A 20,209-nucleotide genomic window follows, 5' to 3' on the forward strand; every position below is an offset into this window, starting at 1 on the left:
TTTAATTACGTATAAATTTGTTTTATTTTAATGTAAAAGGTATTTCTAACACTAACACTGAACAAGTGATAAATATACTGGGAAATTCAAAAAAAAAAAAAAAAAAAATAAGTGGAACTCCTACTTATCAATAATAAAATATTTAAGGGGTGATGACACTTTTTGATAAGAAATCAAATTAAGTCTGACATCTTGATATAAGCATAAAGAAATGGGCGTTGTTAAAAAAAAAAGGGAACAACTAAAGAAGTATAGTAATATAATATGTTTAGGTATTATTACTTATAACTTATACTTAGTATTTCTTTATCATAATAACTATGGCCAATATTTATCATAGAATAGATACAATATTTTGAAGATATTTTTTAACTAAATGATAAAGAATAACACCAATAATAATTAATTTTAAAATATCATGGATAATCATTAATTAAAAAAAATTAAGGAATTTCTTGTATGTTTCATAGATTCAAGGAGTATTTTCTTCATCAGGATATCCGTTTTGTGGTGATGATTGTTCTTCATTATGAGCACTCTGGAATTGCATTCGTAACCCATCTAATATATTGGGATTAGATGTTTGTAGACGAGTGACTATAGTTTGTCCACTAAAAAAAAAACCAAGAAATTATGAATATTATTAAGGATAATAAATATAAATTATGTTCATCACCAGTGAGATATAGCAAAGAGCTATATTATGTATAATTATCAATTTAATATATTTGTATAAAATATTTGATGTTGTACAAAGCAACATTTTTAATATTGAAGAAATTAAAAATTAATTTAAATTAATTAAATTTATATTAATTTAAATTGATTAAAAATGTTATATCTGCAGATATATGTTTTGAAATTAACTATATATATATTTAGAAAATGATTTAAAAATTTAAAATAATTCAAGTGGATAACAATAAACAATTTTAAGCAACTATACCAACAGAAATACCATAAATATTGAAACAAAGTTTCACAGTTGAAAGGTAAAAGCTCTTAAATAGTTTTTACAATAAAAATAATCAATGAAATTGGCTAACCCACCGTTTTTATTACATTCTTGATCAATTTTACTATACATGTATGTATGCAATGAACAATTATCAATTTTTAAGTAGCTGATTAAAAATTTGTCATTATTTAATTGATGTATTAAATGTAAGATTCATGTTTAAGAAATTGATATATGAATAAAGAAACGAACAAAAAGGAATTATGTTCAGAAAAAAAAAGCAACTTTAGGATATTATTTAAATATTAAATACTAAGTCATGAAAAACTTGTTTTGAACAATTAAATTATCAAAATATAATTTAACAGATTAAATTGTTATATAAATAAATATTGATGGTTTTAGAATTTTTTGCAATAAAATATTTTTAAATATATTGAATGATTTAAATGTACAAATTTAAAAATTAAAAACCAATTTAAAGAATATAAAATATTAAAATCATACACATTTATATTAATCGAAAATATACTTACACTTGCATAAGTCTATCTAATCCACCAGAAGATTGTTCAACATCTCCCAAAATGGTGTTTAACCTAAACAATAATTTATATAAAAATTGCTATAAAAATCACTTAAATTTTAAGTTTAATGTCTGATTAATTTATAAAATTTAATGTTACTAAAATTACGAACACTGTGTTAACTTCTGGATCATTCATCAGGCGTGCAGCAGTTTCCATTAAATTTGGAGAACCCATGGCGCTGTTAGCGGTGGTGGGAGAAGAATCATCTTGTGGTATTTCTTGTTCAGTAACTGTTTGCAAATTATTTAAAGTTAGTTGATAATTTCTCTGATAACCTAAATTTTCTGGATCTAATTCACATGCTTTTTTATAACATGACACAGCCTTTTGGTAATCTTTTAAGCAAGTAAAAGCCAAGCTGAAAAATAAATAAATATTTTTAGTGGCATATATATATATATATATATATATATATATATATATATATATATATATATATTATAACAAAAATCATGTTTAATTGAATGGTCAGTACACTTCAAAATCAAATATTTCACTCATTAATTATAATTTATGTTTCGTAGTAGGGTTTATATGTATAGAATTAAAACAATTTAATTTAGTTTTTCTAGATAAGCCACATTTATTTATAAAATTACAAATATACTGTCAAAAGTATTAACTTATTTTTTTTATATAGAAAATAATATTAAATTGATTAAAACTATAAAACTTTAATATTTTTATTACAGTAATTTAAAGCAATTGGAACTAAACTTTTGATTCAATGATGTTCTTATTTTATATTATGTACAAAAAATATTTTTTTATGTTAATTCAACCTACTTCAAAATATTCTAAGACAGTTATAATTACCCTAAACGGCAGTATGCTTTGCAGTATGTTGAGTCAAGCTCAATTGCTTTTTGACAGTCCTCAATGGCATCATTATACTTGCCAATTGCATTATAGGCAGCAGCTCTGTTGCAATAATAAATCGGATTCGTAGGATTTAAAGAAATGGATCTGAAAATAAAAATCTTTAATTGTTATAAATGTTTTAAATCTATTAATAATATATATTGAAATTGTCTTTTATAATCTAATTTTATATTTAAAGGCAATAAATAAGTAAATAAAATAAAGAAGTCATGAAAATCAAAATTAAATTTTTTAAAATACTTATTTAAAAAAAAACTAATAACTGCACATTAAATTTATCAAAATATTATGTAAGTATAGTTTTTATTCAATGTTTATTTAAAATATGATTATTTAACCCTATCAATGTAGAAATAAATTTCTCTATAATGCGTGCTGTGCTGAATAAATTTTAAATTTTCCAAGAATTTTATATTCTCCTTACAAAAAGTTTAATTAACATATATTCATCGGAATAATTTTTTAACAAAAATAATTAATTTTTGACAGAATTTTTCAATTTTTTATTTTCCTAAACCAGTAGTTCTCAAATCCGTATAAACTGTTCAAATATTACCATATACGTATGATATTATTTATAATATTTCTTTTTTTTGTAGGACAAACAGTAAAAATTTACCTAGAAGTAAGAACACTTTTATTTGTAGATAACTGTCAAAAACAACAAAAATTATTATCATTGCCAATGATGCAGTATCATAATTATTTTTTGGTAATTACTGGAAATGATAAAATATAAATTCATTCATAATATCTTGAGAATTGAACGGAAACAATTTTTTTTTTTCAATTGATTTTTTACTTTCTTCCCTAGATAGCACTGTATATTTTGTTAATGTAGTAATTACACCTTATTTTATGATAAAACAAAAGCGTATATGCAACAGTAGTACAACCGAGAAACAGACTGTTGTCGCGTATACGCGACAGTAGCACTGAAAAGGTTAACAATTCTGTTTGGGAAATATGTTTATAATAAGATTGTTATTTTTTACCTAAAATATACATTTAAAAATATAATAATAATAATAATAATAATTACAATAAATTTAATACATTGTGAATGTTTAAGTTTTGTTAGAAATAACAAAAATAAAGTTTTTTACAGCTTTCATTAGAAAAAAATGCATTAACTGTACTACTATTTTATCATAAAAGAAATATATAGTATGGACTAATTATTATAATGTATTAAAATTAAAATAAAAATAAATAATTTTATGAATATAAATTGAAAATATTTTGTATTATTAAATAGACAACTTTTAATTTTGTTCATTTATTTTAAAATATGAGTACTCGGAGGAGAAAAATAAATTATAAATAAATATATAATATATTTTTTATAAATAAAAATAAATCATATAAAAAATTTATGAAACTAAATAATTTTTTTTTAACTTACGCAGAATATGCTTCAATAGCTTTTTCATTATTTTGGTTTCTCATGTGATCATTCCCAAATTGCTTATGCCATTCAGCTTCATCCTTATCAGCTTGACTTATTTCAGATTTCTTATTGTTTGGCTAAAAATGAACAAGTAAATTATATTAAGTAAATTGAATCAAAATATTATTACTAGCTTTTAAAAAAAAATGATGTTTTCAATATAATAATAAATCTATGACATTTTAGTTCATGAATATATTAATATATAAATGGTATATTGAAGTATGTAAATACTTTTATTTTTTTATATAAAATTTTTATTAATCAACTACTGCCATAAATAGCTTTATATTCATATACATGAGTACAAAAAATTGAATACCAACATTCTAATATGAAAACATTTTTTGAAAATTATTCTAAATATTTTTCTTAGAACTTTTTCAAAATTAATATTTAAGGCATTTCTACACACTAAATAAAATATTTTATGCATTACATGCATAATTGCTGTAACATTATCATAAGTGTTGTACGCTATATCATAACATGGATCAGTAATCTAAATATTAAATATGTACTATAATACTCATACATATAGAAAGAAAACAAATGGATCATAATATATTTTTATATTTTTTTTTAAAAAAATTGGCTAGTCTCAATTTATATTTTATTTATAAATATTAATTAATGTTAATTCATTGGTTTGAGAATAAATGATTTGTACCTTGGGTCCAGAACTAGCCTTTAAATAAAATTCTTTTATGATATTTTCCAAATTGATATGTACACGATCTGAATCTGGTGGATTTAAACTGTATGCCGATTCAAGACATTGAACTGCTACTTCCAAGCTCTCCACGGAATCTTCAGAGAAATTACCAGATTTTAGTTCGTTTTTCAGATGGTTAACAATAATTATAGCAATTCTCCTTCTATCGTCCATCTAGTAAAATGATACAAACATATAAATATTAAAACATAAAATAAAGTATTTTTTTAACTTAATTTTAAGAATTTTATTAATACAAAATGTGAATTCATGAGTAATTTGGTTTCTAAACATTTTTAAATTGTTATAAGTTGGTATGATTATAATCTATAACAATACAATTAATGCAAAATATTGATCAGAAATAACTTTCATTAATGATTTGATCTAGGTATATATAATGCATTTTTGATTTTTTAAGTATGAAATACTATTTTTTATAAACTATTTAGTTAACTATTTTAATGACTTTAATTTATTTTGATATAGTTCTACAGAAAGGATTAAACATTAAATAGTAGTTGTATAATTTTAAATATATAATAAATATTATAAAAAAGTATATAGACATATTTATAATATTACAGAAGATAAAAAAAAAATGAAATCAAACAAATCATATTATATGAAATAGTATATATAGTATTTTATATAGTATTAAAAAATTCAACTGACAATAGAAATGCATTTCGACCAGCGATAAAATAAAAATACCCTATAGGTATATAGCTATCATGAACAATTTAGAGTTATTACATGGTTTACATTAAGTCTAAACAGAACTATTGCTGTGAAAAATGTGAATAAAATCTTATTAATATCCATAAATAAATTTCATGAATGGAATAACTCAACATTTTCTAAGGCTAAATCGGTGGGTTCTGGGTTTTTACTCTTGGACAATTGTGCCACATGGAATAAAGAGTACACAGAATTGTGTATTACTTTACGTTAATTATAGTGTTATTAAAAAATTAAAAATTTTCTTGTCGTATTGACATTCGAATGAAAATGCAAATAAAAAAAAAAAAAATTAAAATGCAATTCAATTAACAATAAGAACATGACATGACAAAAAGATAACGACGGCACTGTCACCACTTCCGCCATGACAAAGGCAACGTGTATAACTAAACGTCATTTTAGGGTAATATCGACCAACGTTGGGCACACATACCTCGTTCGGCAGAGCGTATTGCGCGCGAGGCTTTGCCGAGTTCCGAAAAATGATAAACGCGACGATTATCGGCCGCGAACAGCGAACGACGAGACAGCCGTGAAGAGATGTTCGCGCGAAGTCCGCGGGGGGAAACAACGACGGCGATAATGGTTCGCTTACGAACGATGACGGGTCCGTTCGGGAAACGGGAATAATGATGTTACGTCGACGGCGCGATAACGAGCGCGCGTGAAAACAATGATCGAGCCGATGGAGTAGGGATGGCGGACAACCGCTGGCCGCGGTAGAACGAACGTCGATACTTATTCACGTACCTTCAATCTACCCGGTGCCTGCGTTTCACTCGATCCGCTATCGACTTTTCCCTTTTCCCTTCCGTCCGCTTGATTCATCTGAAACGCTACCGTTCGCATTCACCAACGCTGCTGTTGACACCGACCTGGTGCGCCGTGCGACAAACGGCTTCGATCCAATTCGACTCGGCGGTTGCTCGGAAAACGGTCGACAGAGCGAACGGATCTCGTTTGGCGGCGATGACAGCTGCGAACACGACGAATAGCTCTCGCACGAACAACGAGTGAGACACATTCGCTCCGGCGGACGGTGCCGACGACGAAAAATTCAAGGAGATTGTACTATCACCGTCGCGATGTACTCAGTATCAGGACCACGGTCGCCACCGAGCAGCATTGCATCGTGCTCGTTATCATCGCGGGCTCGACGTCGCGGAAAACGTGCATCATCCTTTCGCATGCATTGTTACGTTGATAACCAACGATGTCCATTGCCGTCCCGTGTTTCACGATGTTCCTTTTCACCTAGCGTTCGGCGCAAGCACGCGGTCGACTTCTGTGAGTCAAGTGAGTACAACTTCGCTGCTTATTGTTCGTTTTTCTCGTTGTCGTTCGATTTTGTTTCGGTTCGCTCAACCGTGTATCGATCTGTACATGATAAACACGTGTTTAGGAGAAAAAAAATTCCTCGCCCTCGTTAAAATTTACCGTCGGATTTGTTTCGATTGCCGTTCGTCCTCGATTTTCCAAACAAATTGTCTCAGCGTACTGCTCATCGACGTTTTTCGGATTTAATATCAAGCGGTTCACAAAGTAAATGTAAAACGGTTTCTATTAACACGTCCACCGTCACCGATCACGGATCGTCCTCACGAATACAAAAGTTTTTATAACTAAATCGGCCATAGAGACACTTCTTTTATATTTATATTGTGTCTATGGTATTTATAAACAATGTGCTGCATTCTGTTTTAGTTTCCTATGTAATCTCGATTAGAAAATATAATACTTGTATAGTACTCTGCGCTTTTTACCGTTGTTTTTTTAGACTTATTTTTCATTTTATAATTAGTATTCTATAATTTATCATCTATTTACTTTATATTATACTGCAAAGTAATCAAGAGTTAATCGCTTTCTGAGTCCTTTTATAAATAGGAACACATGTATTATCCGACACTGAGCTGCTAGATATTTTATAAAACATTTTGACTTGATAAGCAGACTATGGCCATTGTTGTCAACAATTATGTGGTATGTGGCACTGTTTTAGAAATATACTTGTGGAGGTGAATGTTTTAAACAATCCATTATGTCTGTCATTAGTCATCGAAATATGTAATGGTTACTGCCATATTACAGATGGATATAGATTTTAATAAAATAAGTGAATGTGAATAACTTGTGTGTATCATATTAACAATCATACAAGACAAAACGAATGATGGTTATATTCATGTGTTAAAAATTTGGGCGATGAGTCAATTGTTTGCTATGTTAATACACGGCTAAACACTCCTTAACCTAATCTAATCTTTAATTGTTTATTCTTGATGGACTACCTTTCCAGCACAATTGATTTTCTGCCTCGTCTTTCTTATTATTCGGATAGAAGAGTGAACCAAGTAGAATTGTTAATGTTCCATCGCCTTTTACTGTAATACTTGTATTTTGTTTTTATGATTATTATGAACCATGTCAAATGCAATTTATTAATTGTTGACTGTTACAAAATTAAGTTACTTTTTAGAGCAGTGTATGTCTCAGTTAGGGTAAACAATATATAATAAGTAAAATTATTAAAAATAAAATAAAAATACAGTAGTTAAAAATCAAATTTGTTCTATTATTTATGAAATTAGAACATTATTTTTTGTTTTTAAAATATGAATACTACTCATCACTAAAACTGAATTATTTGCAAAAAAATAACTATTTAAAAGTATCAAAATAGAAGAAGTATTTTATAGTTTATATATAATATAATATAATATTTATAAATCAATTTTCAAAGTTTTTTCTTTGTGAAAGTTCTTATGTTTCTAAAAAATGTAGGGCACTCCAAAAATCAGGAATGCAAAATACATAAATATATATATATGTGTGTGTGTGTAATATATATAAAAAGTATTTAATTTATTTCGTAGAAAAAAGAATATTTTACTTAAGTAATTTATAAATTTTAATATTTATTTACTTTAATATGATCCATGATGTTCTTTTTTTCATCGACCAATATTTGGCTGAATTGGAGTGAGTTAGATATATGCATCAGTATCTAATTTATTGCAACATTTTATTTTTGTTGATGCATATGATGAAAATTTAGTTTTATATATAGTATCTATTATAGTACTATTTTTTAATCCAAATATTGATATTTGTTAGTAATACTATTTATTGAATATACAATATATAATAATATATTGTATATATTTTATATGTATATTTAATCAATAGTAATATTGCTTTTTGTACAAAGAATATATAGTATATCTTAACTTTCAAAAATATATTTTTAAATATTGTTCAATTTCATTCAAATTTTTCAATATTATCATCAATAAATTCTTTTAATAAGGCAAAAATTAATTTTTTTATTGAAAGACAGCCAAAAATGATCTTATTTTTAAAGCTAGCTCAGATTTTGTTAACTGCCACGTATGAGCGACTTAGTATATTTTTCAAGTACTTTTAAAATTAAAGTTTGAAGTAAAAAATTATTTTTCTGAAAAATAATGCCCATTGTAATAATTTTTTTTTTTTATGTTTTAGTTTTTCATTTTTTCTTTTTTTTTTGTTCTTTTTTTAAAATATTTTCTAAATAAATTTATTTTTAATTTAAAAAAAATGCTAAAAATTATCAAAGATGGTAAAACTCAAATAGGAAGTAATTTTTACTTCTTTAAAAACTGATGAAGTCTAGTTAATAATTTTAAAAAAAAAAAAGGTTGCAAATTGAATTCTATACATATTTATTTTTTTTTTTTTTTGTTTTATGATAATGTCATGTCCTGTGTAGTTAGATAATAATAGTTTGGAATAAGTATTATAATCACCCTGCATAACATATTCTCACATGAGTGTGCAACAGCGCATACGCATACAGAAATACAGAGATTAATTTGTTTATAATAAACAAATTCTCAAAAACCACATCTGTAGATAAATTAAAACTAGATCAACGTATCACACATGTACTTATTGGACCACAACTAGGGACACACACGTCATACACATTATAATTTTATACATATTCATACACAAAAATCAAATAAAGAAATAATTATTAAAATAACATTAAACCACATCCTAGATCTCTACGTCAGTAGCCATAAGTAGGACAGGGGACAGCACAAACACTTGTGTCAATTACTATAGACATTGGGTACATAAAGATACCAGAAACATGGCAAATCAGACGAGTTCTAGCTATGTAGCACTGAGTACCTTCACACCAGTGTATGCCATGGTCTGGAATAAGACTTTCATCAGTTTTAAATTATTTGGACTTAGAATATTTCATAAGAATATATTTTATCAAAATACTTAAAATAATTTTAACAGTTTACATTAAATAGACTTAAAATAATTTTGAATATTAAATTAAAATCGCTTACACCACAACCAGTTTTTATTTATCAACATCTGTGCTTACTCATAAGTGTTAAACAGACTGAGTAATACTGATCTAAGATCAATTGATTATTAAACATTAATTAAAACAAAATATATTTTTTATTTATTTTATATACATTATTATGTGAAATTTTTATGTAACCAATACTATAATTTGATTACAAGATTTCTTTAGATAATTAATATTGAGAATCGCTTATGTACTATTTTGATATTAAAATACATTTTAACAAACTATTATATAATTTAAAAAAAAATTGTCCTAACATATTGATATTTGTTTTTTAAAAATTATATTATTATTTTTTAGTTATATCAAGTTTTACGAAACAATGACTCTGAAACGTAGTTCATCTGCCAAAAAAGGTAACTTAAAAAAAAAACCAAAATTAAACACCGAAGAAACAAATGATTATACTAAATCACAGACTCATGATTTAGAAATGATTGGGTCAGGTGACGAGCAAGAATTTGCTCAAAAACCTGATAAATTAAAGACTGCTAAAAAGTCTAATGACTTAAAGCTATCGAAATTGACTGAATTGAATGAAAATTCATTTAACAAAACTAGAAAAAACATAAAATTGGCAGAAAAACTAGAAAATAATAAAGGTGTGAAAAAACCCAAAAGTATCTTAAGAAAAAAACCAAAATTAGATAATACCGAAGAAGCAACCGATTATACTAAATCACTAACTGATGATTTAGAAATGATTGGATCAGATGACGAACTAGAATTAGTTCACAAACCTGATAAAATAAAGATGGCTCAAAAGTCTAATGATTTAAAACTGTCCAAGTTGAATGAAAATATTAACAGAGGAAAAATGAAATTGGTTGAAAAACCTGAAAAAAATGTTGGTACAAAAAAAGCAAAAAGTTTACAAAACAAATCACTTTCTACTGATTCTGAAAATAATTTATTAAAGAAAACTAAAGGAAAATCGAATTCTACTAATGGTATATTTCAATACAGTTTTTATAAATTTAAATTTTTAATATTTATTGTCTTTTTTTAATTTATAGATATTAAGGCTACAGAAAAACCCAATTGGAAAGAGTTTAAGAAAGAAAAACAAGAGCTTCGAATCAAGCGCAAACAACATAAATGTAAATTTTATGAAACTGTTTTAAAGTCAAAACAACTTTGGGAAAAGGTGCGTCGTGATGATTGTCCGAAGGAAAACAAAGACGTTTTATTGAATGATCTCTTTAAATTTTCAAAACCTCATCTAGAAACGGTAATATTTTCCTTTTTTTTTTTTTTTAATTTTGATTATGTGCTTAAAATTATTTTTTCTGTTTTAAATAGATGGTATACTCACATGATACCGCTCGTATAGTTCAATGGATGTTAAAACTAGGCACTCCAGAAATCCGTTCGCAAGTAATAAATGAACTTATGAAACATGTACCTAAAATGTTACTTTCTAAGTATGCATGTTTATGTGTAAAAAATATGCTAAAACAAGGTGACGCAGAACAACGCAAAATAATTATCAATTCCTTAAAGGGAAAATTTTATGCTCTGACTATACATTCAGTAAATATTATAAAATTATGTGGTTTAATTTTCTTAAGATATACTAAATTTTAAAATCTTAAATATTTTTTAGAATGCTGCTAAGATTATGGATTTAATTTACACAACTTATGCGACTCCAGAGCAGCAAAATAATATGATGCATGAATTATATGGGGCATCTAGTATTTTATGTGATTCAGCTAATATACTATCATTTGCTGACGTTTTGAAGAATTCACCCAATACAAAAGATATTATATTGGCTAAGACAAAAGATCACATCAAAAAATTTGTTTTAAAGTAAATATTAAATATAAATGGTATAAGAGCATTCTTTCCAATACCTTTTAAATTTAAAAACAATGTATGTAAATATTATCAATTAATAGGGTTATAGATATTTTTTTCATGACCTGTAAATATTTTCAAGTTATTATAGATATAACTAATATAATTTTTAAAATAAAATTATTTTATTTTATTTTTTTTTTTTTTTTTTGTTAACTTAATTATTACAAAACTCAAAAATATATGTATTGTAATACTGTAAAAAACAAAATATACAGCCCATCTTCAGAAATTCTTATTGACTACTAGATGCTTTTGTCTAAAAGAAATTATTTAAATATTGAATAAGTACAACTATTTGATTTGGGTTTGTTAGGCAATTCAACATAATTTTACTTTTAAAAATCTTTCTTTATTTTTAACAATAAAATTAATTAAGAATATAATTTAATTGCTCATTTTCATAGTAATAATTCTGATTCATTAAAAAATAAATTCACTAAAGTATTAAATATTCCTTAGAATTGTTTTATTATGTATCCATATCATATAATCATTTTTGTTTATTGAAAGTTTAATTATTAAAAGTCTCATATTTTTTTTTTTTTTTTGCTCTATATAAATAGAATCATGAATGGCAGTCAAAGAATCCTACTTTTCCTTGGAAAAAATTTGATTTGAAAGTATAACTAAAAATTGCTTAAGATTAATATATTTTTAGAGTGATATTATTATTAAAGTTCTCACCAATTATTTATTCTTAATAATTTAATGCAAATGATGAAAGATTAATTTCATATACATTAATATATAATGCGTAGATTATCTAAATTTTAATTTGCTACGTGTATTTAATTGTAGACAAAAGAGTTCCATGCAAACCACTTTGGTTCATAATTTAATTTATGAATATGTTTTATATACCGGTGGAAAAGATTGTGATGAACTATTCGCATCTCTCAAAGAATTCCCAATAGAATTATTTTATACATCTAAAAGTGGCTGCCTTCTTGCTATGTACATAATATGGTCTTCAACACCTAAGGTAACATTAATTTAATTTTACCTTTATTATGATTTAAAATTCTCTGTTATGTTTTTAACTAGGAGAAAAAGTCAATATTAAAACAAATCAAGACCACAAGTTCTACACGTGATTTGGCTACATCAGAATATGGATACTTGATTTTACTATCACTTTTTGATTGTGTTGATGATACAGTACTCATTAAAAAAGTGAGTGATTTGATGTTTTTAATTTTTTTTTTACTGAAACTAATAAGTGTTGACATATTTATATGCATATAATTATTTCAGATAATCATTCCTGAAATAATAAATAATATGGATACAATTGCAATAGATGAATATGGCCGTAGGGTTATATTATACTTGGTAGCATGGAGAGATTCTTCATATTTTCATCCTCAAGATATTGATTTGCTGAAAAAAGGAGATTTAATTAAAGAATGGTAGTATTTGATTATAAATATGGCTTATATAATAAAACTGTAAATTTCTTGTTAAATTTTAAATTGTTAAAAAGTTTGAATTGCCTAAGACTTAACTATACATTTTTTTTTTAAATACAAGTAGATACAATTATATTAATAGAAAATATCCAAATAAATAGATCTAACATTTCTAAAGTTATATATGAGTACATAAAATAATGTAAAATATTGGCTGATTAAAAATAATAATAAAATTTATATAAATATGAAATTCATTATTTTTATGATGTATATAATATAATATATTAGGTATGTCTTAATTTATAAATAATAAATTATTAAAACTCATTGTAACATATTTATATTTTTTACTAATAGGAATTATAAGTAAAATTCTTAAACATTATTACACGTATTTTAGTGTTTAATAATATAGAACTCCTTAGATTTTTCTTTTAATTTATTTTTATTTAATTGAACAAACTTAAATTTTTTTGGTTCTTAAGTGTTTACATTGTGGCAAATAATATAAGTATTCATTAAAATCAATGCTTCCAATGGAGGTGATATTGCCCCCAGTGGGTGATGAAGAAGTACCGAGGGGCGGTGAACTTTTTTCCGATCAATGCAATGTACCAAGTTTTATTTATAATTGTTTTCCTTTTATCGATTTTTAAAATAAATTCGTGATTATGAAATATAAGCTACATATATCAAAGGCAGTGCGTTATTATCTAATAATGAAAAAAAGAAATCAACTAGACATTGTCAAAAGAGGAGACTTATGGTTTCATCTCCCAAATTTTGAACCAAACAATAAATTAATTGGCTTTGAATCACCAAGCATTTCACTGATCAAAACATTTCAAAACATATAAATTATTCTTTTAAATTATACTTAAACATAAATTTTACATTTTATTTTTATTATGTTTACATTTTTATCTATATTACTTAGTATTCAATTATAATCATTTCATACATACAATTTTATTTTTAATAAGATGGGCGTTGAAAAATATTGCTTCTTAGGGGGGTGACAGTTTGAAAAAGATTGAGAAGCACTGATTTAAATTATTATAGTATTTATAGTTAATTTTTTTTATTTCCAGAAAATGGTTTGGTTCATGTTTAATTTGTTTAAATTGTCCATTCTAAATATTTTCTCTGCTATTTAGAAATATCACTGTTTTACTTTTTTTAATTCATTGAACTGCGAAAGGACTGTGTCTCAAGTTTACTTATTACATACATTTTTAAACATTGATGTTAAATAATTTGTGTTAAAAATTTTTAAATTTTGTTGTTTGTTTGCATATCCAGTTTTTAAATTAAAACAATTGAAATAAAAATAAAAGATGGCCTATATTATTATAAAATAATAATAATATTTATATATATTTATTTCAATTCTGTTATACTGAAGAATTATAATTTAATTTTTATTTATCCCTTTGGGTTTGCCTAATATGATATATTGAAATTATTTAGGACTGGTGGAATCTATAAATAATATGAATATTTATATTTAATACTTAAATTTAATAATTGTATTAATCTAATTTTTTAAAATTATTTACAGTAAAAAAGATGATGATTTACGTGTAAAAGAACTTATAAATGCAGTTTCTGACCATTTTCTTCAACACATACAAGAAAATCCTAAATTCTGGTTAAGCAATGGGTCAGTTGCCATGTTATTACTTGGAATTTTAAAATCTGGCAGTGGTAATTATTTCATCTTATATGAACTATAGAAATAGTATAGGTAGATATAATATATATATATTCCTGTATAGTTGTTACTGTATTAAGTATGATTGTAGGTACCAAATATTTTGAAATTTGCATATTTTATGTATGCTATAACGTAATGAAGTTCTTTTATAAAATTTAAATTTATATTTTTAAATATATATAAATATATTATTATTATAATGATATAATAATATATATATAAATTTTCTTACATATTATTTATATTCAATGTACTCTGACCTGAATTCATTATTAAATTTAGTATTATAAATTATTAAATTACATTTTTTTTATTCTAAAAATTAAATATTTTTTATAATTTATTTTTGTTTTAAAATCAATATGTATGTAAAAAAAAATTCTTTAAATATGATATTTTACAAAGTTGATACTTTAAATTTTATTTGTTGAGTTTATATAAATTAAAATTATAAGCCAAATTTTTTTTGAACAAATCATAAACATTTGTTTATATTACGGAAATAAGATCTTTTTTTTAATGCTGAATATTTTATTTACAGGAGAAAAATTAAAAGGTGCAATGACATCAGTAGCTAATTACTTAGTTGATCCTGATAATACAGTATTGGAAAAAGATGAAAAAATTGCTGTGTATGAGCATGCTGGTCTTCATATGGTATTTCGAAAGATTATTGGTCATGATCAAATTCTAGAAAAAAACAATGAAAGTAAGACAAATTTTATTTCTTAAAATTTTTTTTTAAATTGATTTATTGATTAAATATGATTGTTTTAGCTACATTTTCTGAGATTCTGTCAGCAGTCATTAACAAAGATATATTAAAATCTTGGATTAAGTGCAACCGTGCATGTTTTTTGATTGTGGCGTAAGTTATAATCAACATTGTTAAAAAATTTAATTATTTGATAATTAATGTACATTTTATATTTCAGAATGATGGAATCAAATGTCCAGCTGGCAATAAAAACCTTAAAATCACTTTTTGGAACAGATATGATGAAACTATTACAGAAGCAAACATTTTCTGGTGCAAAAGTTTTAGCCACCAAATTGAAATCTTAATCTATATTTGATTTTTAATAAACATTTATTTTAACAAATTTCCTTATATATTTATTTATTAATAAGTCTTTGTTAACCTCGAATAAACCACAGATAGAATAATACTCTATGGAAATTAAATTTATATGCTTGTAGAAGGTTATTAAATGTTATTATTTACCAAAAATATTAGTCATGGTTGTGATAAATTAGAATAAATATTCCAAAACTGATGAGCACATAGATTTTGTAGATGGATATTTATTTACGTTTAAAATAAACTCCCAGCATTATTGTTATATCTAAAGATAATTTAAATATAAAAACCTTTCTTATCTTATATATTTTTACTTCAATAGTTTTCACTATACATTTCTGAATTAATTTACTAGTAATATTTTTTAACAAGTAAAACTTAACATTTTGGCATATTAAATGTCATATTTGTTTTTATTTATTTATCGTATTTGTAAGCATCTTAAATAGTTTCATTAGATTATTATGCTATAGGTAATAAAATGATAACTTATAATTCATGAAAAAAATCTTAAAATATTTAAGCATATCTCTATTAAAGAACGAATTGTAACTATTATTTAATAATTGTATTATATATTTTATTATTGTGAATTTTATTGAGTATTGTTCTGCATTAATATTGAATTTTTTATAAAACCTTGACATCTAATTTGAAGTATGAACGTTATGGAAAATTTGTTATAAAATAATTTAAATATTTCAAGTTAATAGGTTTAAAATATTTTTTCACCAAAAATACTAAACTAAATAGTGTAATCTTACTGTTTTGTGACTGTGATGTATTTTCAGTTCAAATCATGTGGAAAATAAAATACAGATTTGTGTAAACATTTTTAAAAAACAATTTTTTATTATTAAATTTGTGTAAAAAATAACTTATAATTATTATTGATTAATACTAATGAGAATTGCACAACAATGTAATTAATTTTTAAATTTAACTTGTTAGTGGCGTAAATCTAAGTTAGTATTTTGATTAGTTGTTGCTGGTGATGATGCTAGGATATTTTATTAGATCGACAATTATCAGATCGTGCCTCAAAAAACTGAGATCACATTTATTAATCATAGATATAGATAATATAATATGAGAATTTAGTTTATGGGTAGTGTTATCATATAACATTACAGAGCCTAGTATCTTATTATAAGTAGTAATTATTATCAATTAGGTGTTTTAATTTTTCCACGGTGAATTACTTTTCTGCTTGTTAAAAATGATCATATTTTAATGTGTAAGGTCGGGCCATGACCCTATATGACCTTACGGCTGTTGTTACAACATAACCTCAAGATGGCTATTGAAAAAATAGGAAAACAATTTTATGAACAGTTTCAGAACGCAATTCCAAAAAAAAAATGTTTGAGTTAAAACTTTGATTGAGATTCTAAAAATACTTTCCGGTGAAGTAAATACTATGAAAGAAATAGAAAAAGATTTGAAGGTTAAAGGTCTTTCATTCCTCAAATAGGGTTCCAATGACATCAGTAGATGTAGAACGAAGTTTTCCATGATATACAAATTTACTTTAAGATAACAGATGCATTTTGTCATAGTGTAACGCTAGCAATGTAATAGTGTAATAAAAACGCTATATTATATTAAAAAAATTATATATTAAAAATTTTATAATGATTTATAATAACAAAAATAACTTATAAAAATTGTGCTTATTTTTCTGTTTTTTTTTTTTTTTTTGCTAAAAGTGCATATTTTGATTGCATATTTAGTATTTTTTTAGTAAATAAATGCATACTTACATACTACAGTAATTTTAAGTGCACAAACATCCGAGCCCTAGTTATCGTAGTCGAAAGTTTATGTACGTTGGATTTAATTATTTATTGAAATAGAATTAGGAATTAGGTGACATAATCTGATTTCATAAAATGTTTTTCAATGAATAGTGTTTTCAAAATATAACATATTAATTTTATTTGTACTGCCTGGGTCCAACGCTACTTATGAGTTTTCAAGGTATTCCGATGCTCTTATTCCGGTATAGCATACCATATGTTTTTGTTGTAGGTACTTTTAAAAATACATTCACTAATTTTACTATTACGGTTACTTTGCGCTTATCCGTTTCAAGCAGCTATAAACTGAAATCTAGACTCTTGTTGACGTGCTTATTATGAAAAACTAAGAACATCAAGGTTTAATTGAATTATATTTTTTCAACTATTTTTGATGCACGATATTTTGTGCGAAAACCATGTAATTTTTTTAATTATTTTTGTATTCTTCAATTTGCATTTAAGTTCACCTCCGTTGAATAATGTACAGAATATCGATTTTTCCAGTTTTTTTTCCATTCCGTTCGTTAATTGACTTAGGTACTTACACTTATGGCTGTTCGGTTTCAGACGTGAATCGTGATGATGTTATTTTCAAAAAAAAAAAAAAAAGCCAACCGCTATTGAAAGCGATATTGAGAAAATGTATAATATTAATATTTATGTATTAATATTAAGGATGTTAAAGATTTTGTAAACAAAATATACGACACTGACCGTTGTAATTTTTAATATTAAATGCGAGATTTTCATTTTGCGCTCCCCCAGAAATTGCGCCCGGGGCATAGGCATCTCTCGCCACCCCTTTGCCACGGCCCTGCCAACAAGTCAACTTTTCTCGTTAAAATTTTCCGATTCAATGTTTAAAATAAGGTATTCTAGTGCACGGGAGCCATCTATTCGTCGGTGAGGTATTTCGTTCTCGATATTAGTGGCGGTCGACCAATTTCCTTTGTCCCGTGGGTGGAGCGTAACGTTACGGAGCGCTATTGATTATACGGCCGCGTTACCGGACTATTTCGGCGACACTGCTCGACACGCGTTTCAGTCCTTTCAAATTACGAACGTCTTTTACCTTTTACGTTTGTGCATAGACATCTTCCCAGCCCGACTGACCGGAACTACGAGTGTTACCTATACGGATCGTGATGAATGTCGAAACAATAATATTTGCGATTCACATTAAACATGTACTTTTTTCGCAGTCAAATCACAAGAACTGACCATTGCGTTTAATCTGTCGACTCTTAACCTGGGGCACGCGGAAAGCTCGTAGACGAGTGCGCGAAGAAATTTCTTCGATATCATTTTTACATCACAGCGTTTATTGATATAATTATCGGCGTTGCGTACCGTTTGTTTTATTTGACGTTTATGTCCTTGTCCGTTGATTAACAAAGTCTCGTGAAATAATTCATCGTACGCATTCCATTCGATAAAAAACATTCAAGTGTTTAGACTCCGAGCACTTTGTACACGATGGTTTAGCCGATAGATTTTTTATCGAATCTCGCACGTTTACTAGTGAAACTCGTTTTTCTGATCTTGGAAAACTTCAACCGTACCCGACCGGTGACCAAGGTTTCGGCGATCAAAATACTGTTTTTGCAACTCGACTCGGGGTCGATAAAAACGAAAATAAACAAATAAGACCGATGCGTTTCGTCGTGGGAAAATGTTCACGGTTCTTCTTCCGTTTTCGATTTTCGTCGTTGTACCCGTACATCACATGTGTATTTGTTCGGTAAAAGGATAAAGAAATAACGCACCCAGTGAACGCTGTGTTTCGATTCCCTCGCGCGCAGGTAGCCGTTTTACGGTAGACGCGGGTACAACACGGAATTCTGTACAATATCGTCGATGCGCGTTTGTCTAAACACAATAATACACGCCGTGTTGTTGTTGCGATCGCGGGACCGAACGGTGATTTCGTCTCGCTGCCGAGAACGCGCATAATAACTTCTCGCGGGTCAGCAGCTGCTTGCTGTTTGCGCTCCCCAAAGGATACATCCGATTATTGCCGGAGGGACCGCTCGTCCGGACCGCCTCGCGATCATCCCTTTCCGAGCGGCGCCCGCGCGCGCACTTTCGCACCGGAAACTGCGAAACACCACACGGATTGAGTTTCGACGGGTGCACCTGACCGCGTAGCCACCGTTCTTTACGTACCTATCCGGGACAGGGTTACGATAGGGCTGTTCAGTGGCGTACGAAGACTCGCTAGCGCACCCAGCAAACTTGGAAAAAACGCTTTTTAACCAATTCATATCTGATGTCAAGATACATTTTTTAACCTTTAATTTTTACTAATATTTTTAAGTATACAATTTATATTTATGGGTTATTATTACAGCGTTGATTTTAAACTTTGAACATTTGCTTTTCTCGCTTAATGACTAGCGAATTCATCGATAATTTTTCTTTATACGACATTTTTTATTTAAATGCCCTCGCGCTACTTATAATCTCGTCGTTCAATTCTCACGTAGTGTGTACAAATGGTACAAATTTCGATTTGATTGTAAGATAAAAATATGATTTTTGCACAATTTTACGCCCCTTTGCAATTTGCGCCCCTGGCGTAGGCACAGTTTGCCGAACTCTTACTACGCCACTG

The 20,209-nt window shown here is 26.6% G+C and overlaps 2 protein-coding genes across 3 annotated transcripts; one reads left to right on the forward strand and one right to left on the reverse strand.

Moving 5' to 3' along the window:
* Nucleotides 1–5: 5 nt before the first annotated feature.
* LOC112691637 (small glutamine-rich tetratricopeptide repeat-containing protein alpha-like) lies at nucleotides 6–6,360 on the reverse strand. 2 transcript variants are annotated; one of them, XM_025565973.1, is made up of 7 exons: nucleotides 6,090–6,360; nucleotides 4,551–4,769; nucleotides 3,836–3,957; nucleotides 2,365–2,514; nucleotides 1,658–1,906; nucleotides 1,495–1,557; nucleotides 6–611 (listed from the first exon to the last, which is right to left on the reverse strand). In XM_025565973.1, exons 1-7 carry the CDS (start codon nucleotides 6,186–6,188, stop codon nucleotides 473–475), a joined length of 1,041 nt encoding a protein of 346 aa, XP_025421758.1. In that variant the 5' UTR covers nucleotides 6,189–6,360; the 3' UTR covers nucleotides 6–472. The 2 variants fall into 2 exon arrangements, with proteins under 2 accessions (XP_025421758.1, XP_025421759.1); XM_025565974.1 differs by lacking the exon at nucleotides 6,090–6,360 and adding an exon at nucleotides 5,773–5,982.
* Nucleotides 6,361–6,526: 166 nt separating this feature from the next.
* LOC112691635 (protein penguin) lies at nucleotides 6,527–15,815 on the forward strand. The gene is made up of 12 exons (XM_025565971.1): nucleotides 6,527–6,635; nucleotides 10,018–10,667; nucleotides 10,734–10,948; nucleotides 11,020–11,250; nucleotides 11,324–11,532; nucleotides 12,382–12,565; nucleotides 12,628–12,756; nucleotides 12,838–12,992; nucleotides 14,557–14,702; nucleotides 15,254–15,421; nucleotides 15,490–15,580; nucleotides 15,648–15,815. Exons 2-12 carry the CDS (start codon nucleotides 10,040–10,042, stop codon nucleotides 15,775–15,777), a joined length of 2,286 nt encoding a protein of 761 aa, XP_025421756.1. The 5' UTR covers nucleotides 6,527–6,635; nucleotides 10,018–10,039; the 3' UTR covers nucleotides 15,778–15,815.
* Nucleotides 15,816–20,209: the final 4,394 nt, after the last annotated feature.

Source organism: Sipha flava, unplaced genomic scaffold (assembly GCF_003268045.1).
Source record: "Sipha flava isolate LNK unplaced genomic scaffold, YSA_version1 65_pilon_pilon, whole genome shotgun sequence".
Lineage (NCBI taxonomy): Eukaryota > Metazoa > Arthropoda > Insecta > Hemiptera > Aphididae > Sipha > Sipha flava.

What these genes read in the sequence shown, in the direction of transcription:
- LOC112691637 (XM_025565973.1), bottom strand. Translation starts at nt 6,188, where the DNA reads ATGCGAACGGTAGCGTTTCAGATGAATCAAGCGGACGGAAGGGAAAAG. An exon ending in AGGCACCGGGTAGATTGAAG is followed by an intron (nt 4,770 to 6,089) that starts GTACGTGAATAA and finishes TCATTTTACTAG; the next exon opens with ATGGACGATAGAAGGAGAAT. An exon ending in AGGCTAGTTCTGGACCCAAG is followed by an intron (nt 3,958 to 4,550) that starts GTACAAATCATT and finishes GTTCATTTTTAG; the next exon opens with CCAAACAATAAGAAATCTGA.
- LOC112691635 (XM_025565971.1), top strand. Translation starts at nt 10,040, where the DNA reads ATGACTCTGAAACGTAGTTCATCTGCCAAAAAAGGTAACTTAAAAAAA. An exon ending in AAAATCGAATTCTACTAATG is followed by an intron (nt 10,668 to 10,733) that starts GTATATTTCAAT and finishes TTTAATTTATAG; the next exon opens with ATATTAAGGCTACAGAAAAA. An exon ending in GGAGATTTAATTAAAGAATG is followed by an intron (nt 12,993 to 14,556) that starts GTAGTATTTGAT and finishes AATTATTTACAG; the next exon opens with TAAAAAAGATGATGATTTAC.